This window comes from Semicossyphus pulcher, unplaced genomic scaffold, assembly GCF_022749685.1.
Source record: "Semicossyphus pulcher isolate SPU_LCO1_2020_fin unplaced genomic scaffold, fSemPul1.0.p SCAF_18, whole genome shotgun sequence".
NCBI lineage: Eukaryota > Metazoa > Chordata > Actinopteri > Labriformes > Labridae > Semicossyphus > Semicossyphus pulcher.
This window is the reverse complement of record NW_027211691.1, coordinates 24374577-24397952: the sequence shown is the minus strand read 5'-3', so window position 1 is coordinate 24397952 and position 23376 is coordinate 24374577. Positions and strand designations below refer to the sequence as shown.

At 44.3% G+C, this 23376-nt stretch overlaps 1 protein-coding gene across 1 annotated transcript in view; it reads left to right on the top strand.

Moving 5' to 3' along the window:
• Positions 1-1488: 1488 nt before the first annotated feature.
• The window catches only part of LOC138595643 (disco-interacting protein 2 homolog C-like), a 62677-nt gene continuing 40789 nt past the window's right edge, over positions 1489-23376 (top strand). The window contains exons 1-5 of the mRNA XM_069666978.1: positions 1489-1862; positions 17253-17324; positions 17881-17985; positions 19723-19848; positions 22984-23280. Of these exons, the coding sequence (XP_069523079.1) occupies positions 1784-1862; positions 17253-17324; positions 17881-17985; positions 19723-19848; positions 22984-23280 (679 nt within the window). The 5' untranslated portion in view covers positions 1489-1783. The remainder of the gene's footprint in view (positions 1863-17252; positions 17325-17880; positions 17986-19722; positions 19849-22983; positions 23281-23376) is intronic.

Genomic DNA, 23376 nt, shown 5'->3' with positions numbered 1-23376 from the left:
TACTCCAATGCTCTTTTGTTTAAAACATAAAATTGTAAATGTTAAGGAGAAAGAGCTGGTATGGTTGTGGCACATGTTACTTTGTCTGTACAGATGTACATAATATTGAACAAATATTAAAGAAGTGCCTTTGAAGTTTAAGTTACTTGTCTGTCATGTGTTCTTATATGTTCAGGCAGAGCTAATCAAAGCTTTTCTCCACTGCATCTATATTCTGTCTGACACTCTGCTTTGAATTTCCGCTGCACCATCGTACAGTACAACAGCACTGAACTCCCTCAGCTGTAGTTCTTTCTTGTAACCAGCAGGTGGCAGAAGAGTCCCATCATAACAGCCATTACTCCATTATGCGGCCCCAGCACTTGTTTACAATGAGGATGATTTGATTCCTGGAAGGCTATAGGCCTAATGAATGTGATGAATAATACTAATTAAATACACTGTATTGGGAGCACAAATTGATGCTCACTTATGTGTCACTGCCACATTAGGCTTGTTCAATCATACTGGACTTAATTAAAGGCTGCTTGACCTTTAATATTAATCACATTAATCTGTTGAGGTTTGGTTTCCGCATGCAGATGATGAATAAAGAATGACCACATTAAAAGGCAATGGCTAGAGCCATGGAGAAGACGGGCACATGTTGCTTAATTAAATACAACTGCAGACAGCATTTGGCTTTAGAAATCAAGATAAATCCAATGTTTTTAAAATATATAAAAGCTTATAGTGTTGTCAGAAAAGTTAACCAGTTCTGCAAAGGCAGGTTATGATTTCTATCTGGTTTAACTGTTTAACTGTGGGGAAAATAAAGATGGTAAACCAGGCTGGAAACAAGATTTGTGACACTTGTTATTAGTAGACCATATCAGATTCCTAATGCAGGTCTGTATGGTCATTCTATTCAGATATGAAAAAGATTGTGCTCTGAGAAAATAAGTAATGAATAAAAAAAGGCTGATGAAAGCCACAAGTTGCCTGAAAGCATCAGAAAATGTCCAGGGAGCGTGACCTTTTGGCAAGATTTCAAACAACCAAACTATCCTTAACACCAGATCTTCTTATGTTAAACACCCAATCCAAACTTTGCTACCCAACAGATAGAAACTAAATGTTTCTATGTGTAACAAAGTGAATAAAAAGATCCACTAGATGAAAGCAAAAGTGATATTGAACCCTCAGCTTCCACTTTTACTTTTGTTATTTTTGTCACAGAAAAAGGTTTGGGGGAAAAATAAAATACGAAAATAACATTTTTAATAAAAGAAATCATAACTTGTAGTTTAATAAATAAAGAATGTATGTAAACTATACTGTCACTCTGTCCTGTAGGTGTGGTTGCTCGCTGCGCCCCCTGCCGGTGATGGCAGGCATCGCCTTCTTCCCCTCCTCCCCCCTCCTTCCTCCGTATAGTCACGTGACACCAGCGGCAAGAAGCTGCAAACGGCGCTGACTCTGGGGCTGCGCGAGCCTCATCATCATCACCACTACCACCGCTACAACTACCGCAACGGCAGCGGAGAGAGCCGACCGAGCAACCGGGGTCTTTACCGATTCGAGGAACCTGGCGCCATGGCGGGCCTCCGTTAAAACGAGACCGAGATTTATCCTCTTTGTTCTCCCTCGACGCCTCGCAGTCTTTCCGCGCCTCCACCGAGGAGGGGCCGCCGAGGAGCAGCTCTCCCTTTCCAAGCGAAGGAGGAGGCAGGAGTAGAAACAGCAGCGGCGGAGGAGGCGGCAGCGGTTTAACCGGGGAGGTGTTTTCTACGGCACGAGACGAATGGCGGACCGTGAGGCGTCGCCGATACCGCTGGAGATCCGAGCCCGGCTGGCGGAGCTGGAGCTGGAGCTGTCAGAGGGTAAGTAATTATTAAAATTAAGGCGAAAAAAGCGCAAGCCTCTTTCCCCCTCCTCCTCCTCCTCCTGTTTTCCCTCGTTATCCCGTTATCTCATCACCACCATCATTATCATCACCATCCACACCGGGAGCCTTCCTACTAACGGAATCTAACCGTTCATTCCTGCGGCCCCCTCCTCATCCTCCTCCTCCTCCCCTCGTCCCCTCCCGCTCCTCCCATCCAGATGTTTGTCAGCCAGGGACCGGCCTGGCCAGCTCTCTGTAGCCGGGAGAGGATGAGGGCAGAGCGGGAACACACTGCGGGATTCGGCCGCTGCTCTTTGTCTCCGCGGAGGTGCAGCTTGTAGAAAAACACAAACACCCGACCGGGCCTGTTCGCCCGATTTGGGTCTGAAATCCAACCCGTTGTTTGACCTTGAGATGTTGACACAATCAGCCGAGCCTACCTGTGTGTGTGTGTGATGTGTTTGTGTGTATGTGTGTGTGTGCGTCTGTATGTGTGTGAGTGTGTGTGGTGGGGGTTTAATAATAGCATTGCAATGCAACGCTGCGTGACAGAGTAACACATTGGGGCAGTTTGGCGTTTGATGCCCGTGATCTCGCCTCCTGCTTCTGTGTTTTTGGGGCCTGCAGAGCAGCTGAAGATGAGGAGGATGCTCGGGAATATTTTTCACCTCCCCTTTTCCTCTTCCTCTCTTGTCTTTCCATGGACAGATACACTAACTCTCCTTCTATGGGCCATTGAATCTCAATCACAGCAATCCACCCTGCTGTTATTTCAGCATCTCAGAGAGGAAGAGGGCATTTCTGCCTTATATAATGGGGATGGCATATTTTATTCATACAGGCTCGGGAAGGCCTACATTGTGAGGGAGGAAGCCTAGATACATGCTGGATGTGAGCCACCCTGTTGCCTGAAATGTTCATTTATTCTGGATAAATTTCCTGTAGTGCTACAGATGTGTTAAATTGTGATTCATCACAGCAGACTCGGGTTCATTGTGTTGCTTTGCTTTGCAGAAAAAGAGAAAAAGAGATGATGCTGTTTTTTCTTGTCTGTCACTTTTATCAGGTCTGCAGTGAAACCTGCCTCACCTGCGGTGATGTGCAGCTGTAGATACAGGCTCACTGTGATGAAGAGTAACGCTCTTTTCAGGGGTGTAAATTCTGGGGCAAATTCTGAATAAATTAGGGTGACATTTAAACGCACAGACAATCAGGAATCTGCAGCTTTAATCCCCCCAAAAAATCAGCACGAGCCTTTGAAGCAGTCAAACCTCGACACATCAAACTGTCCCCTCTCCTTCTGATCAGCCTCATCATTCATAAAAGCCTTTATTTTTGTCCCACTGCAGTGACACACACACACACACACACACACACACACACACACACTGAGGTAAAAGCGAGGCAGCTGCAGGCCGATTGGAGCTCCTAATCCAGCCGAGAGTGTTTATCAGAGCAGAACCTGCTGCTGGCAGATGTTATTAATGATGGAGACGGCGGGAGGAAGTGGAAACGTCACGCCCAAACGTCAGACAACATGAAGCGCTCCTAACACTCAGGTGTATGGAGTGTGTGTGTGTGTGTTAGGTGGATCACAGCAGCCTGACAGGCCTCCTGACAGGGTGATGGACGTGTCAGTGTGTGCGTCAGTCACTGGTGCTCGTCCAAAACAGAGGGCGAGAGTGTGGCAGCTACTGGTGTGTGTGCTGTTCACTTGGGGAGAGTGCGTGGCTGTGCGTGGTCATTTCAAAATAAGAGCGTGGTGTGCGGTGAAAGTTGAAGGTATCTTTTTAAACAGGCTGGAAATTTGCTGATTGTTTGCTTGTTTTTATTGGTATCGATCTTTTCTAGTTAATTGATCATTTAGTGTCACAAAATATTCTCCCAGTAGGGCTGTATGAAAATCTTGATACACTTGAGTATTGCAGTATGATTTTTAGATAACTATCAAACCCAACTGTTATTACATTTTTACGTATTTTTAACCGATGCAGGCAAGTGTTTATTCCTTCGCTCAGATTGCACATAAGGTGGTGTATATTGGATTATAACCTCTGTATCGTGATACACAGCGTATTGCCGGATCGTTGCAAGTACGCAACTCTAGTTCCCAAAAATCAGGTTGATGTGGTCAGATTGTTTCTTAGCTGATGAAGGTCTGAAGCTGTAACAGCTGATTCATTGATTAGTTGATCGGCAGAAAGCGATGTTTGTACTTCATGATTTGTAGATCAAACTAATTCTGATTTAAGCTCAAATATAATCGGCAGATTAAACTAGAATGAAAATAATTGTTAGTTACATCCCGATGTTTTCAGTTTTACCTTTTTAGGGTTTTTTCACATTAGGTACGATTGCTTCGTACTGTACCTGAGAACAGCTGCCCCCCCTCCTCTCCCCCGCTGGTCAGCTTTCACATGAATAATTTCGTACCCGAGTAAACTTGCGGTAGGACTCCGAAGCAGAAGGTGGCGGTAATCTACCTCTAAAACATGCAGAAGAAGAAGAGTATCATCAACTACGCAACATGTATGTTGTTGTTCCCGTGTAGAAAAGCGTGTGAATCACATGATCCCGTACGATGGAGACGACCTTTGCTCTATGCCGACTATTATTCATATTTTGGAGAAGATCTCCGGAGCGACCCTCTCACCTACATTCCTACGGTATCAGCCGTGGCCGTGCAGTTCAGAGGATGAGATCAGCGGTGCTGCGCGCATACACATATAAAGCCGTCCGCTTCTGTGGTTTGGAACGGTTAGCTCACACCTGATGCGTGGCGTACCGGAGTACACATGAACCGTGCTCGAGAACAGCTTTTCAAGCGGATCTGTGCCCGAGTACGGTGCACAGTGCTCACAGTAATCAAACGAACGGTGTCAGGTGTACTTGGATTTGGGCCCGGGTCTCTAATGTGAAAGCCCCCTTATAATTGCTTACTTTTTTTTTGCTGTATTTTAAAGCTAACCTTTTGCAGCTTCTCAAAAACCAATATTCCCTCTTTTCTATGATCGTAACTTTGAATTTCTGCTCTGGTGGTCAGAAAAAAAACAAGTCATTTTAAGACGCCATCTGGAGCGCGGTGAAATTGTTGACTTCACTAACTTTATACAGACCGAGCCACTTTTTAATTTATCGCAGATTCATTTGTTTTTTCGGATATCTGTTACAGATAAAAACGAGAAAGCAGAAAGGTCTGTTTGGCACGACGCTCACTGACTCTTCACTTTGTTGCCTCAGTGGTGATTTCCTCAAGTGAAGTTACATCTTGAACCCGTGTTAAGAACACATCAGGAGGTTTCTACGTTAATTAAAACAGCGTCCTGAAGCTCACAAACACTTTTAGAAGAGAAAATGTTTGACAAAAGCAGAGACGGAGACGGTTTAACTCGATAACTCAGTATTTTATAATTTATTTTTAAGTCTTTATTGCTCCGTTTTTGATGTTCTTCAGTTAGAAAACATGTAAAGTTAAGATACAAATGTTAAAGCTGAGCTGCACACAGAGCGTTTGCTGTTTTTACTTGATAAATGACTAAATTGATGAGTTCAGCGCTGTTACAAATCAGAGGAAACGTCCCAGATTCAACAAAAAAAGTCATCCTCTCCAAATTGTCTTGTGTCAGGAAAGTAAAACAAGTATTTTAAAGGATTAACAAAGTTTTCAGTCCACAAAGACTCTGAATGTAAATGAGCAAAGTGTCTGAGGACGCCGCCGTTATTGAAATGCAGAGTAATAAACCTCAGGCAACAATTTCCTGTCAGGTTTGATGGGTAGCGCCGCGGGATGAAACTTTTTCTTCTTCGTCTTTGAGAAGACGAACCGGCGCCCCACCTGTTTATTAGATAAACTCAGCAATCAGCCGAGCCGTGGCAGATAAGCCTCTCCCGCTCCCTCGCTTAGTGTCGCCTAAATCACATCATCTCTGCCGTGTCGCTGTGACCTCCAGGCATTACGCTGCTGCTCTGGAGCGTTTAGCTGCTGCTCTTATGCAGATGGGACAAACAGAGCTGTTGATGGCGGAGCTTAAGTTCACAGGACGGCCTCTTTAACGGCAAAACTGCCCTGTTGGTGCGGGAGGGAGCGAACGCCAGCTTTCAGCAGAACTAACCCTTAAAGTCTGACATGATGAAGCTGTAGAGGCTTCTGGTGCGTTTAATGTCCTCGGGAGATTCCTTGTTGTGCATTGTTTGGGTGCTGGTGTGAGGGATCTCTCTGACCAGCAGAAACAAAGAGGAAGAGATTTAAAATGTCCTCACATGCATATTTCATCCACAAAGGGCCGCTCAGGTGTGAAAGTGACGCCACATGTCTCCCTCCTGCTGAATATTTTACGTCTTATCAAAGCTGTTTTTTTATGTACTGAATTTTCATAAACAAGAGTCACTGAAGCCGATTGCGGACTTCCATAATGTTGCAGATTTGGGGGAAAGCACCATTGCAGTGTGTGTGTTTTCCCCGCTAACACTCTCGCACTGTTTGTGTGTACGTTCAGCAGCAACAACAATGTGCATGTGTTGCCTGAAGCGCTGCATTTTAGGTCAGTGTAGCCTCGTTGTTCTGTATCTGCAGTGCCTCACGCTGCACAGAAATCACTGCGTTCTACCGGGGACGTTCATGAATAATCTATAATAAATTATATTAGGTTATGTTGTCCGCTTGATTAAGCTCCATGAATGGAACTAAGTGGTTTTAAAGCTGCTGTGGAATGTTGTTACTGTTTCTTGTAATTGAATGACTGACTTGGAAAATGAGATGTTTGATCTGCCATCTTTGTCTGGAGGCATGCAATGTTGTGATTAGAAGTATGAAGTTTATTTGATTAAATATGTAGTCATGGTATGGTATCTACAGTCGAGTCAGTAGGCGTCTGTTTTAGTTGTACTCTGCTACATGCTCAGTTTAATATCTGCACTTGTTTTTGTACACAAAGCAATGCAGGAGCAAAAACACGGCAGGCTGTAACCTTTACAAACTGAGTCTCTAACTGTCTCTACTGTTCTTCAGTGATGAGGTTTTAACTTGGAGGAAATGCTAGAAGCTGAGCTGCTGCCAGCTGAAGCTTGATTTTAAGTTCCTTCAGTGTTCAGGGTTCCTGAGGCTTTAATGTATGGTGGCCAACAAGGGCAATCGCACTGCAGCGGGCAAAACGGTTTCCATTAGAAGAAACAAGCTGCAAAGTCAGAAACAAACGCAACAACGGAAACAAGCTGCAGAAGAAAAAACGTTCTGCAAAAGGCCGAAACAAATGAACATTTTTTTCAGCGCGTTTCTTCTAATGGAAACTGTTTTGGCTGTTGCAGCGCAATCGCCCTTGTGGGCCACCGTATTTACAAGGAGCCGAACTATCTGTAAAAGTGTCCTACTTTCCCAGAACAAAAGTAAACTGTATTTAAAACCAGGAAAAATCTCATAATTAAGCAGTTTGACATACAAAATAGTCTTTGTCTCTTCAGCAGGGCTTCAGGGCTGCGCTCGAGCAGCCGCAAACTCAGCTCACTAGCTGAATTAAATCCTCGTTAACACACAGTTAAAAACAAAGGATGCACGATATCATCGGCACGTTATCAGTATCTGCAGATAAGTGTGTGCGCGCGCACTGCCTACACAAAGTTATCAACAATACACAAATAAAGACTAAAAAGTCACAGAAACTCGAGCCAATGAATAGAAGTTAAACAACTTTCACAGCTCTTAGCTAGCTCACAGTTAGCTCACACTCTCCTCATTTTACCGACTTAACATCAAACACGCAGAAAATACACTCTCAGCCAAAGCCGACGTGAACATGAACATAAGTGCAAAACTAACGCACACACAATAAAAACAATCCGTCGTAAATCACTGATGTCTCCGTAGTAGGTGCAGTAATCAAGTCCGGGCATGTCTCCCTCACTGCCGTGTTGCGGGGGGATGCTGCATTCAGGTGTGCTCAGAAACTGGAGTGATCAGACACGTGACCTTTTGTACAACGCCTCTTCCGTCAAGCGTGAAGAAGGGTGTGAGATGTCTGCAGTGTGGCAGTTTTTGGCCACTACAACAAGAGTAGGCGTTTATCAACTCCACTACAGGGAGACTCTGCAGTAAGGTGGGAAATAAATGTGCCTCATATATCAGTATCGAAATCGGCAAAAAAGGTTTGAAAATATCGTGCATCCCTATTAAAAACAACATTGACAGGACCTGAACCACTAGGAAAGTAAGTGACTGATACATTTTGATGTCTAGCTGACAGCCGTCACTCATGGGACACTCTGATAAACAAGCATCCTACATGTTGCATGACACTAGAGGCTTCTATAGGCCGATATTGGACTTGTGTGTGGCGGTAAAAAGCGCTTAGACGAAGCTTTTATTTAACAGCTTTTATTTAACAGACAAAATTCTGCCATAAAATGTTTTCTGTTTGTTATCAGTCAAAATGCCTGTCATCTCCGGTTCCAGCAGCTTGGAGTGACAGTGAGTGCAGACGACTCTATTGTAATTCCCAAATCAAGCTCGATTCTGCTGCTGGATTGAGCTGGTTTTGCTTCAGTCCACAGGGCGGCGTTGACAGAGTGCTTCTGATACTTGTGTTGATTTCTGACAAGTGCTGTTTACCGTCTTCTGCCACTGCGTTTGAAGAAAATAACCTTTTTTCTTTGTCTAAACACATAAGAAGCTGACTGTTCCAGATGTTTCAGAGATGATTCGTCTATAAACAAGGAGCTATAAAAGAACTTAACCTTAATGAAATACATTAATTTATATGTGACTAAAGAAAGAAAACATGATCGACTATGTTCAGATATTTAGTGCCAGCTTTTGGTAGGTGCAGTGTTCCATACAGTCCTCAGCAGTGAGGCTCTTGTACCGCCCTGATGATCGATAACGTGGTCTAAATTTGACAGAACAAAAGCCATGTGTTTCCGGTTTGGAGCTGGAAGCAAACCAGTGACAGCTCTGCGTTGGTGTGTTATCGAAAGAGAGCAGCTGTCAGTCATTTGTTCCAGATGACGTCTGTTGAGCTTCATCGGACTACAATAACAGAGCTAAACCGTGGGCTGCATCTGTGGGTGTGTTGCGTTATGTGACTCACAAAACTTAGAACAAAGAAATTCGGATTGACTGAAAATCAATATCATGATTTTATATTTCTCACATCAGGGCTCTTAAAGAACTACTGATGCTTTAGTTTACAACATGATGCTGCTTTGCTGGATTGAAGATGTAGAAATGAGTTGAAATCTTTCACTGAACATGAGCAACAACATTCAGCTGCTGTTTTCTAATATTGATGACTTAAATTAACTGTTGTATGTAAAAAGCTTGAAATGGCAGCTTATTAAAACCCCCTCACAGGTGAATGTCTGTGCTAGAAATTCTTGGCCTGATAAATTAGTTTAATTAGATTAAAAATTAGTTCGTTTTTAGTGTTTTTGTAATTTCAGACGAATCACGGGAAATTTTAATCCCACTTTGAGGCTCGTTTAAATAAACATGTGAACTCGTCAGCCTCTCATGGTTTTGCATGTTGTGATCACACAGCGTTTCCCACATGGCTGCCAGTTTGTTGTAAAAGGGACAAAACACACTTTATCCCTGTTTATCATCAGGGCAGAAAACACTCTTTCCTGTTTAAGTGCAGAATTAGGACCGCATCTAACAAGTACCGGAAAATTCAGTGTATAAGACACACTTAAAATACATCTTTTCTTTCGTTTAAAAAGTGGGCTGCGTCTTATAAACCGGCACGACCAGTATACCTGTAACAAATACAGAGAGGTGTTTTATTGTGTTATGTATTTTACACAGCCTAGTTAAAGCTTCGCCATGAACATGCGGCATCATGATCGCCAGTGCAGCCGCCATCCTCTATCAACGTTACCGTAGGCTGAGCTCAACTGCCGCACCGATAGCTAGCAGGATTGCAAACTCGACATGGTAAAAACAGGCTGTAATTTCTGAGTTTTGAATGTGTTTCAAATAAAAATAAATTGATTTAGAGTTGAAATAACTACACATTTACAAGTATACACATTTTTATTAATGAATAACTATAGAAAACCTTTTCCCCTCTGGCATCAAGAGTTTGACGGGTGCATTTCATTTATAATTTATTTCATAATTTCTTCAGCACCGTGAAACTAAAAGATAAACAAAGCTACAATAAGCGTTACAGTTCATTAACATTTGAAATTCATACACATTAACTATCCTGACACATTTATATAAACAAACTAACGGCTTAATCGTTTCATTAAAGTATGGAAGAAAAGAAAACAGTCCGTATAAACGACTAAATTTTTATCAGCATGTGAAAACAGATACCAATGAAACGTAACATGCTAATCCACTCGGCTACCTGCCAGGTGAGTGAAGCCCTGCCGTGTAACAGTGCTGTCGTGTTTTGTACATGTTCCGGGGCACACAGCTTTAAACCCGGAAACGAATGACTCGTAACCTAGTAACCTCTGGTGGCCACTTGCATCTGGATTTTGTAGTAGTTGTTGCACCTACTTTTAGGAGCTTTTTCAATAAACTATAATCAATTTAGTCTTTTAAATGGTTAAAAAAATATTGGAAAATTAGCAAATACTGACGCCCTTTAAAATATATAAAATTTATTATAGCACATAAGAGAAAAAAGCATAAAATCCTCACATTAAAGAGGATGACACAAGCTAATGTTATCCACAAACCTGCCTCCTTTTCCTCTCTGGGGCAGAGAAAACATCACTTATCACCCTGTTGGCAATTTTCTTAAATTAAATGACATTTCAAAAACAAGCAGAGTGAAAATCAAGTAAATCCTGCAGCTCAAAGGCGTTTTTTTTCCTCTGTTTGTGTTTGTGTCTGTTTGACGATTTAACCTTTTAATTAGATCAAAGCGAGGAGTGGGAGAAATGTGGAGAGAGGTGTCACTACTCGTGCTGAAGCAGCGAATGGATTAGGTGTTCAACAGAAAATTGAGTGTAATTTTGATAATTGAAGGACCATTAGTGTCATTTGTTGGGTGAAAGCACCAGACATCCGCTCGTGTCAGCTCCACGAAGCAAAGAGCGGCGGCTTGTACGGCTGCGGAATAAGATTATTCTCATTATTAATTGATGAACAAGTGAAAAGAAGTAATGACAAAAAAGCATCATGTGTTATTAGAGCCCACGATAACTCAACTGCTAATTCTATGACTTAAAACCTCAAACGATTTAGAGAGAACAACAAAAAGCGAATTTCAGCATCTTTAACCAGCTAATGTTCTGTTATAAAAAAATAACTTAATGATTAATTATTACCGATAAGTTTTATGTCGCTGTAATGGTCGATCTGCTTTTTTATCAAATAGACAGATAATCTATTTGTGCAATTGTGTATTTTTTTTCTAGTTAGAGTGCAGCAATTGCAAAGATTTGTTGATTTATTAAAAAATAATAAACACACAGAGTTAAATTTGCACGTTTTTATAAAAAGCAATCACTTAAGTAATTTTGATTCATAAAAAGGCCAAATATTTGCTGTTTTTCGCTTCCTAAATACGATTTTTTGGGGCTTTTTTTCCTTTAACATGAACGTAAACTGCACATCCTTCTGTTTTTGGACCATAAACATCAGTAGAAGACATCAGTTTCTTCTTTTCAGTATTTTCTTACATTTTAAGGAATAAAAAATGTATCGAGAAAATAATTGACACATTGAGAAATGAAAAACGAAAAGTAATAGTTAGCTGAAGACTGAAATAAAAGACTAACTAGGAAATAATTGTTGTTAAAACTCCTAAGACGTCATCATATATCTCCAATGATGGCATCTTTAACTACTGCTGTTGCGTATGAGATGCTTGGCTGTGTGTGTGAGTGTTTATCTGTGTGTGTTTTTGTGTGACCGTGCAGCGGACACAGGAGTTGTAGAGCCAGCGGACGCTCCACAGTCCACACGGGTCCCTGCATGTGAGTGTGACAGCTCAAGGTCCCCACTTCTCATGACGCATACTACAGTCCCCTCTTTGCTCGTATATGTGTATGTGTGTGTGTGTGCCGGCTGAAGGTACATTTGGTTACCATGGTGGCTTGGTGGGAGGACTGTCTGTTTATGATGATGCGATAAGAAAGAGAGGGGGAGAGATCAAATAAAAGCAGGATGTTGAGGAATAAGACGAGCAGGAATGAACAGATTGAGATGAAAAGAAAAGTCACAGATTGATCGCTTTGCTTGTAATGAACGGCTCGTAAGTTTGCTGAAATAACATCATGATGCAGTAAAAAGTCAAAATGAAGCTTTGTCAGGTCCTCAAGAGGAGAAGAAAACTATATAGAGATTTATAAAAAGCTAAATTGTCAGATGACCGCTGACGGGAGCCAGAAGGCATTACGGCGGAGCCTGCTGATACGTGATTGGTCAATACTACTCGGACGACAAACGTACAGATGAGCAGGCGTGATGCAATCCACCGTATCGCCACCCCGACTTCCAGTGGCCGTCATCTGACAACGATGTAGCTTCTTATTAATCTGCACGAACAGACATCTGCATGTAAGTGCAGCTAACAATCCGCTTACATGTCGTATCTCAACTCCATTCTCGCTTCTCTTTAATTGGAGTGTAAACAAAGCAGCACACAGAAATGGAAGTCCTTTATGCTAACCGCGGGCTACACCAGAAGCCCTGAAAAGTTGGCGGTCGCTCCCAGAGGATCCATCATGGCCAGAATAGCCGGTGGTGCGAGATTGTCCAAATCTGATCACAGAATTTGTGGTCTGGTGTGCAGCATCATTTTGGTTCACGGGAAAATAAATCACTTTATATCGTCGGCTTTTTAGATTGAAATATTTATATTTGTGGTTTTCTTGGTCTTCCATGAGGATCAATGTTTATTCAGTTTGATTATATCTCCCTGCTACAGCTCCTCTTTGTCTTACGTTACAGCACATTGATCATATTTAGACTTCAGTCAGACAAAGCAGGTCAGAGGAAGACATCAGATGATAACAGGCATGTTTAGTTTTAATCTCATCCGGGCATGATTTCATGAAAGGTGTTGGTAGATCATCGGAGCCTGGAAATTGTCCCTCAACATAAATCTGAGGAGAAGGATCAGTGATGTGTTCAGGTTTGGGCTGGACCTGCCAAAGTGAGTTTTCACAGAGTTTTTCAGACGTTTTTGGCTGCAAAACCTCAGCAGGCAGAAAAACTCCAACCTGCAGTCGGCCGCTATCGATCCTCTCTCAGCTGTGTGCCGTTAAAACAGGCGAGTGTCAGAGAGCAGGGAGGAGAGGGAGCGAGGAGAGGGAGCGAGGAGAGGGAGCGAGGAGAAGGAGCAGAGTCATTAGGCTGCCAATACGGACTGATGCGACACACACACACAGATCGCAGACACAAACATATGCACTCACCCGGGCAGGTATCATTAGCCCACTTCTCACATCTGACGCTCCAAATCCAAGATGGCCGTCTCGGAGCCTTCTCCAGGAGAACCGTTGCTAGGCAACTCCCTCCCTGCTCTGCTGCGCTGCAAGTGGAAGATGGCGTCTCCCCACGGACCGTGTGTGTGTGTGTGTGTGTGTGTGTGTGTGTGTGTGTGTGTGTGACACAGAGAGAGAGAGTGAGAGTAGAAGCAGGAATGTTGTTATGCTGCGGTTGATCTGAGAAAAGGCCTCGCTCATATTTAACACACACACACACACACAGACACACACACACACACACACACACACACTGTGCAGCACAGATGAGCAGATTGGACCCAGATGTTCTGGCCATCCTCCACGGTTAGATTGTGAAATGCAGTCTCGTCGTTCTCCATCTTTCTCTCTATTTTTAGAAATCTATCTATCTATCTATCTGTCTGTCTATCTATCTGTCTGTCTGTCTCTCTGTCTCTCTGTCTATCCGTCCTGTCTGTCTGTCTGTGCAGGTTGAGTTGTAGCTCATGGATATCTGACTCTCCTTTTCTGTCCTCCCTCTGTTTGTCAGCTCTGCAGTCGACCTTCCTCCATATTCTCCTTTTTTTGTTGTTCATAAATTCCCAACATCCCTTCAGAGGCCTGCTGCAGTAAATGAATTGGTTACAGAGCGTGCTCAGTGGAGATTTGTCAACTCAATTTGCAGTCCAGAGACTTTTCAGGAATATGTTTTGTTGTCGTTATTCCTCCGGAGCTTTCCGAAATGTTTCTCTATCGAAGGAACGACTCTGTCAGAAACAGGGCTTTGAAAAACTGCAGCATCCAGCAGTCAATATTTGTTTACAGCTATAATTTGTTTGTATACAGATTTGCTCATATACACAGAGCTGCGTTTGTTCCCTGGAGCCAAAAACAATCTGTGCAGACAGCTGAGTTCATCTTTCAGCAAATACAGGAACAGTCAGCGCTCAGGTGTGACAGTCCTGCCGACGTCACGTGAAACAACAGATTCCACAAATCAAACTTGGATCAATATTGAGATCATGATTATTATTAGTTAGTAAAAGATTGTATTTATTGTACTTTCCCCTTTTTACCTGAATGTGGTGCATCATGGGTAATGTCAGTGTGTCTCTGGGAGCTGGGTGGATAGGGTGTCCGTGCAGCGCCTCTGTTCTGGACGTCTCGACGCTGGAGGACGGGGAGCAGCTCGTTCTTCCTCTCGGCCTTCACACACTCATCATGCTGCACTTTGTTCTTTCAGCTGCTTCATGAAGTTAGTCGTGTTGCTTTGCGACGCAGACGCAGGTTTCATGACCTCTCTGCTGATTATTGTTTCTTCTTCACATCACTTAAACCTGAAACACCTCCAAACAAGCGCTGACGAGCCGTTTCAAGGGACCAGCTCTTCGTCTTCTGTTCAGACGTTTGACTTTAGTTTCTCCCACCATCTCTGTTGTTCACTCTTCCACTCTAAACTGCTGCTGCGAGGTCGGCGCTCATCACATGACATGCCAGCTCCACCAAAAGTGAAGCCCGAACCTCTCCATCGCCCCCTGGGGGAGGGGCTGTTAGTTTAGGGAGCGCTTGATTTGATCTGCAGCGGGGCGGAGCATTTTAAACGTCAGTATCACCGTCAGTCGTGTTTATTTAATCGTGAGAAGACAAAATCATGATCAGGATTAATATTAGTTAAACTGTGCAGCCCTAACTGTGCATATATCTAACAGGTGTTGTGATACCTTCTTCCTCTGTGCCGCAGAGCTCCATTGTTGTTTGAAAGCTACTAAAAACAGCTCAGTGAGCCACACTGTTGCACTGGGTGACGTGTTCCTTCATTACAGTGAACGCACACACTGTAGTTTATCTTAACTCAATCCCACATACATCGTCCTGCTTCCCCAAATACTCAGCAGAGCACCAAATGTGGATTAATCCACAGCTGAAAATAGTCCCTAACAAATACGCCGCTGCCTCTACAGTGAGCAGGAAACAACCCGGACGTTTCAAACATGTTTTTCCTTCTTTTATGGCATTTATGCATATTTAGAAAATGCTGCTTTATCTCCAGCATTAAACACTATTGTGTACATCTTAAATTGTACTTTTTCATGAAGCTAAAACATCTGCTAGTAGTGTGGAAAAGTGGAGCTAATCTCACTCATTCACATGTTGCTTCCTGTTATTTGGAGGAGAGTAATGTTCCTCTTCGTGTGGTAGATGCACATCTGTCAGCTGTTGGTAGCTTGTTATCGCACCAGCGTGGTCCCGCGCCCAGTCGTCACGTTTGATTTGTTTCCCCGCTGTCGGCGAGTTGAACATCTCTGTGGCAATCAAATAAGTATTGATAATTAGAAAGCTGGTGCGTGGCAGTTTAGCAGCATTTAATGGGGACAAACGAGGACGTGTTGGCTAACATCGGCCCTGCTGCGCGGACCCTGGGGTGCTGTGATTGACAGGCGGTGGTGGGGGTTGTAAGGGGGGGGCATCAATGGCCCCAAAAGGGAGTGAAAACCCCCCTCAGGGATCATAATGAGCTTGTCCATGACGGCCTCGTCACACTGACCTCTCAGCTGCTGTCGCTGCGTCACGTTGCTCTTTAAAGTCGTATCTTTCTAATAAACCTCGCCTAAAACTCGAGCTCACCAACGGAGAGATCAATGTTTTATAAAACAAAATCCATGCTGGCGCTGGCAGCCCGTTAAAGTGTGTGTGTGTGCTCTGTGTTCGGTCGGGCTTTTCTAGGAAAGACGTGTGTGTCACATGCCGTGTGTGTGAATATGGTGTATGGCCATGGTTCTAAACTGGTGGGTCGCGAGGCTGCTTTCAGTGGGTGCTTGAAAAATGAGAGTTGTGTTAAAAAGTTTATGCTGTGCTTTTATTTTGAAGGACATGGGTTTCCTGTGGCGTGCGTGCAGTAGAAGTGTAGTTCCTTCACATGTTTCCACTGATTGTGTCATCCACTTTTTTCAGCGTTGAAAAAGGCGGCGAATTGATTAAACTGTAGAGGGACTATTTTCTCTGCACTGCCGCCTGCTGGTCATTTTGCTCGCTGTGTTTTGTGAAGCTGACACACTGTGATGTTGCGTTCTGTCTCAGGTCCAAACTGCACCGTTTTTCATTAAATAAATTTGGGTGGTGTTTTGTCTTTAAAGGGGTTAGCCTAATAATCGAATATTTAAATACCGGTGCCCATCACTAGTCCAGCGTATGGCGGACAGTCCGCCAACGATCAGGCATTGTGCGGCTGGATTTCCTGCTTCAGACAGAAAATGAACAGAACGCGTACACTTGATGCGTCCAGTCTCTTTTGAGCACTTTGGCGAGATCGTTTGTTTATCAGCGCACGGAGGCTCCTCGTAGTGGAAATACTGTTTGATTGGTTGGTGATGTTTTCGCCGCTGAACCCTCTTCTTCGGCCCTCCTAGTGTTCTTCTTGATGTCCGTCACAGTTCTGCCGTCATTTTTTGCTCTTCCAGGTTTTTATATTTGTCTCTGTTGTGGAAACAACAAAAGACTGTAGAAGAAAGAGCAAAAGTGTGCTGAGAATATAAAGCATTGGAAAGTAGTGAGCGGTTTACATCGGAGCTGCTGCAGGTGGACGTTGACTCACCCTCATTCTAACCCTGACCCTGACCCTGACCCCTCCTCCTGAACAATATGTGCTACATGATTCTTTGTGTCACTTCACTTCCATCATTATTCATCACATCATTTTTATGTTATTTCAGTTCTGTTCTGCATTTTATCTTTAATTAACAGTCTAGACAGAGACGTTAAAAGACTGGGAGAGACAGAAGAGGTTTGGTGACGGGAGACGAGTGTCTCACACTGAGGGCCGAGTGCTTCATACGGTGATTGTCTAACCAGCACTGGCCTTTAAAAAAAGATTAAAGCAGCCGTAAAAATCTGTCTTTGATAAATAATTTGATGAGTAAATTACTAAAACCGCCCAAACCGCCGCCGCTGGCTCTCTCACTCTCTATCTATCTCTATCTGTTTGCAGGGGACATCACTCAGAAGGGTTATGAGAAGAAGAGGCACAAGCTGATCAGGGCATATGTTCCACATGCTGGAGGTAATTTAGCGACCTCTGACCTCCCCCACACACAGACCCCCCCCTCCTCCTCTCAGCGAGAAATATTCCCATACCACCACGAGGATATCGATCTGGTGTCATGACAAATACAGTAGCGATGATACTCTCCTCTATCGATTCAGTCTTCAGCCGCCATTAGTGAACGTAGGTTAAGACTCCCTCGAGCTCAGCTTGGGCCTGCTCCTCCGTATCTGAGTCGCTCTCCGCCTCCACGCACACTCAGGCCTCAGCTGAAACACACACACACCCATCACACTCTCTGGGTGACCACAGACAGAGGACAGAGAACACGACACCGGACACATTGTTCTACTTTTATTTGATGTTATTTTTTAATTATTTCTTTTTATGAATTCAGAAAAATATGATTTTTCTGCCGATTCAATTCATCTCCATGTTTGTTTTCCCTTTTCGCACTGTATTTATTGCTTTTGTGAAACCTGTATGTGCATATGTGTGTGTGTGTGTGTGTGTGTGTGTGTCTGTTTTATATATGTGTGTGTCTGTCCGCCTGCTCGCCTGCTTGCCTCTGTAGGTATGGAAGGGCCCATGTCTCATCGGGCCCCGCTCGGCCCTCCCTCTGCGGCCCGATTCCACCGGCGGCGGACCTCCGGCACCAGAGACGAGCGCTACAGATCAGGTACAGAAGCGACACCTGCACAGTGAGCACAGTTATAGCATCAGTCGGGCCGTGGAGCTGCTGAAATGTTAAATTGACTGTTTTTATTTATTTAGTTTTTAGTTTTGAAACGCTTTGTACACGGTGCATATTAATTATATTATTATTTCCAGTATTTAGGAATAAAAGGCAGATTTGTCTCTTATTATAAAGGCAGACTGCAGCTGATGAATACATGAATGTCATCCAGCCATAACATTATGACCACTCACAGGTGAAGTGAATAACTGATGATCTCTTTACACTGGCCCCTGTCAGTGGATGGACATGTTGGGCAGCAAGTGAACAGTTCGTCCTCAAAGTTAATGTGAGCAATTTTAACAAAGGCCAAACTGTGACGGCTCGACGGCTGGGTCAGAGCATCTCTAAACCTGCAGCTCTTGTCGGGTGTTCCCGCTCTGCAGCTCTGCAGCGATCAACGTGATCCAAGGAACGTAAACCAACAACAGCGTCATGGACGGCCAAGGCTCACTGATGCACGAGGGCAGTGAAGGCTGGCCCGTGTGATCCAACAGAAGAGCTGCTGCAGCTCAAACTGCTGAAAGAGTCAAAGCTGGTTCTGAAAGGTGTCAGAACACACAGAGCAGCACAGTTTGTTGTGTATGAGGCTGTGTAGCTGCAGACCGCTCAGGGTGCCCACGCTGACCCCTGTCCACCGCTGAAAGCGCCTACAATGGAGACGTGAGCGTCAGAACTGGACCACGGAGCGATGGAAGAAGGTGGCCTGGTCTGATGATCATCATGTGGATGGCCGGGTGCGTGTGCGTCACTCACCTGGGGAAGACATGACACCGGGATGCACTATGGGAAGAAGGCGAGCCGGTGGAGGCAGTGTGATGCTTTGGGCAATATTCTGCTGGAAACCTTGGGATGTTACTTTGACACGTACCACCGACCTGAACATCGCTGCAGACCAAGTTCATGGAAACAGTGTTCCCTAATGGCAGTGGCCTCTCTCAGCAGGATGATGCGCCCCTGCCACACTGCAGACATGGTTCAGGAACGGTTTGAGGAACACGACGAGTTCAAGGTGTTGACGTGGCCTCCGAATTCCCCAGATCTCAATCCAATGGAGCATCAGTCCGATCCACGGAGGCCCCACCTCGCAACTGACAGGACTTAAGGGATCTGCTGCTCACGTCTTGGCGCCAGATACAGCACAGCTTCAGAGGTCGAGTGGAGTCCATGCCTCGACGGGTCAGGGGTGATAGGGCGACAAAAGAGGGACCTACACAATATTAGGCATAATGTTATGGCTGCTCGGTGTATATTATAGATGGTTGGAGGTGTCATTTATAGTGAAGTTTTAAGGCCTCAAACATGGATGATAAACAGGCCAAACTAATTAAAACACACATCGATCAAAACACTGATCAAAAGGACAATTAACCTGATTACTCCCTGGCTGCCTTCTTCCACTTAGACCAGACAACATGCTAAAAAAATGCAAGTCATTGTACATCATAGTCAGTTTTCTATGATGCTTTGCTAGTCTTATTTTTGCAGCTGCAGTATCTGCAGTATTTGGCTCCACATAACCTGATTTCTGGCTCCTTCCACTTGAGCTCAGCTCTGCTTCCAATCTGCTTGATTCAAAGAGTTCAGAACAAAAACACGCACACTCACTAGAACAGTGAACCCAGCCAGGAAATATTCCTTCTTTGCCTTTGTGTGAATGAATCTCTCTCTCTCTCTCAGATGTCCACACTGAGGCGGTGCAGGCCGTGCTGGCGCGACATGTGGAGAGGAAGGTGGCCGTGCCGATGCCCTCCAAGAGACGTTCACTGGTGGTGCAGACCTCCATGGATGCGTACACGCCTCCAGGTGACGAGACACATACCAAAAACACACACCTGCGCTCCTCTTTCACACACTGCAGAAATAGAACCATATAACAGAATTAGGTACACAAAGTTCAGGAGCTGCTTCAGTAGATTGCTTCAGTTTGCTGTGAGGTAATGCGCCTCAGTAAAGTACGTCCACTGACAGGTCGCAGGCTGACTCACAGCTGACAGGCTCCGGTTGTTATTCTAAATGTTTGGCCGCATTTCGGAAAGGATCCCTACAGAGGTGAGATTACCTTTTCTTTAGCAGGTAAACCTTTTACATCGCTCTCTTCAAAGCCACCAGACTCCATCGACAAAAACAGTAATTTAACCTTGCAGAACCGGACTTACTATTCTACTGCTGCATCGAGGGGTTAGTTTGTTTGTGTGATAGTCTGACTTTGGTGTTTTAAATTGTTTGTTCACATCCAGTACCATACTAATGTAACACACAAGAACACAAAATACTAAGTGATGTAGGGCTCGATCAGACACGAGGCGCACCGCACTGCCTTTTCTGTTGAAGCCTACGTCCTGATCAGAGCCGGGGCGGCTTTTCTTCTGTTGTTGAGGCAACCACCGAATCAATCGCTGTCAATCTAACTGTCACTGGTCCCATTTACTTTGGCTAAAAAACTTAACTCAATGTGTATTCAATAGATGAGTTATAACTCGGTCACAAATGGACAGGCGGAGGGCGCTTGCTCTGGCTTTGATGGCGGGTGAGAAACTGCTCCCAAATATGCTAAACACACGGAAACAGATCAGTGTGGGTACATGAGACCCTCAGGAAGATCATGGCGATCACTCAATGTCATCACTCCTACAGAAGGCCCGCCTCTCCATTCATCTGATTGGACAATGAGAAAAAACGTTCTGCTTCCCTCTCCGCCCCTGCCGCTAAACCACGCTCTCTTCGATCGAGCCCTGAGGCAGCGATTGACAAGCAACTACTGTGTGCAGCAAGGTAGAATGGCTGTTTTTGTGAATGGAGTCTGGTGGCTTTAAGAGAGCGACGTATCAGCTGCTTCTGTTTCTGTTACTCCTTGAAAAAGGGTCTGTCTCTCTTTGGATCCTTACTGTAGTGTTGTCAGACACTTAGAATAACAATCAGGCACTTAAGTGGACACACTTTGATTGACACATTTGCCCCAAAAGAGCCATTACAGCCCGTCTTGCGGCTCCAGGCTTAAAAACAACAGAATTCCCCTTCTAGCCTGTGTGACGTAAGATTGATCGACTTTGAACAGGATTAATATTATCTTTGTTTTAATGTTCATGTTTTGAGGATTCATTCAGGAGTGCATAACTTGAAGTTAGACAGCAAATTCATTCAAAAGCGACAAAGAGTTTTTTTTCTTTGACTTTGAATTAATTGAAGCTTACAAACTGGAAAAGTCTCTCTCTCTCTCTCTCTCTCTCTGTCTCTCTCTCTCTCTCTCCCTCTCTCTCTCTCCCTCTCTCTCTCGTACACACACATTAGTTATCTGCTCTGAACTGGGTTGTACTAAGCCTAAAATTTGCCCCTGGAGAGGCTGCCCTGTGCCCAGACAGGATTAGGTTGTAATGCTGTGTCTCTGCTTCTCAGATGGATTTTTATTCTGACACAGAAACACACTCAAAAACTGCGAACACACACGTTTCCTGAGGCACGCAAACCCACTGACAGAGTTACAGTAACAACAAACCGCAGACAGTCAGCTGCTGTGTCCTGTCATGGAACAACACTGATTGTTGTTACTGTTATGCTGATTGTTACCACAGGAAGTGGTGGGGTGACCTTTACTTCAGATGTGAGCTCACGAGTTTGAACACAATCAGAGTTGAAAACATGATTTTGCTTTTGATTGAGTTTTAATGGAGGAAATGTAATAACTTTGCACATCAGCGACTTCCCTTCTGACCTTTGGAGAACTTAATTGAACCTTCACAAAGCTTCACGTGAACCTGAAGTCAGACATGTCTCACAGGAGAACACAAACGAGCGTTCACCGGGCCTCTCTGTTTCTGCTCCTCTGCGCTCAGATGATTAACTCCTGTGTAAAGAACTAAATCCAGTCTCTGTGCTTCCTTTCTGAAGTGCAGCCTGAAGCCAGTTTAAACTTAATTGCTTCTTGTGGCTTTCCTACGTAAGCTGACTAATTATTGACATTTTAGTTTGCCAGCTCAGGAGCGGCACCGTCTCTGCCACTCGTGCAGCTTCAGTGTTAAAAGTGTTGAATCACGCTCTTCTGCTCCGCTCTGAGTTATTGTTTTATAGGATTAAAACACTTAAATCTCTGTAACCAGACTTTCCTCACTCGTGCTTTGAAGCTACCTGTTTGCTAATATTACATAAATCAGTGTCTTGTGTTTTTAGCCGAACGAAATGCGTCAAAAACTTTATTAAATAAATTGTCCTGTAAAGTACACATAAAGATCTTTATCACTGGATTATTTTAAGTTAAAGTCTTAGTTTTAAAAGATGCTTAAATGCCATCATTGTTACCACTCTCATATCTTCTGTCTGTTAGCTTAGCTTAACATTAAAGGGGGGTATTATGCTAATTTCAAGCTTCATATTTCACTCTGACACCTGTGGAGTAGCTTAGCATAATTTACAGTTAAAAAACTCCTCATGTTTCTCACACTGGTGCTCTGTGCAGGCCCTCACACAGCCTCTGCCTGAACCGACTCAGTCAGCTCTGTCCCTTTAAGAAACCCCGCCCCTATGAGCCCACTTTCTTCTGATTGGCCAGCTCCCTGAAGCCTGCTGAGGCAGTGTAGAAAAAACAGTGTGAAAGCTGGCGTTCACAGCAGCCTGAGCTGAGCAGCCTGGGGATTATTCCAACAGACTTAACCTTCAGATCTGAACCACGTTTAGTCTGAACATCCAACATTGTAACATTATATATGTGTTAACATGTGAAACAGCAGAACACCTCCTCTTTAAGTGTTGAAGTAGGTGTCAAAAATAAGAGCTCAGCATGAACATAAAATATGAGTATCAAACAATTTCTTTCTGTTTCTATTAAACCATTAATATGTTATATAAATGTTCCAGCTTCAGCAGCACTGACACACTCTGATTACTTGTGAACTGTTGTGTGAATGTTTTTGTTGACGAATAATGTCTGACACTGACTCTCACTAGGCCTGTCCCCCCTGTGCTCAGACTCCTCGTCGGGCTCAGAGGAGGAGGCGGGGCCTGGCGACGACATGTCGGGCATGGAGCACTGGATGAGCCGCCCTTCCCAGTTAGGCCCCGCCCACCTGGGCTCCACCTCCTCCTCGTCCTCGTCGACGCAGAGCGGAGGAAGCGGCAACGCCGGGCGGCTGGCCGACTCGCTGGCGCACGCGCACATCTCGCACCTTGCGCACTCGCACCTGGCGCACACGCACCTGGGCCAGTCGCACCACCAGCAGAGCCACCTGTCCCAGTCACACCACGGTAAGACTGCATTATTTAGGGGGTCCTAATTTTCTCGTTGTGTTGGTTGTTTGGTCCAGAAAATCATTAAAAAGAGATGTCGATGAATTAGCTTTA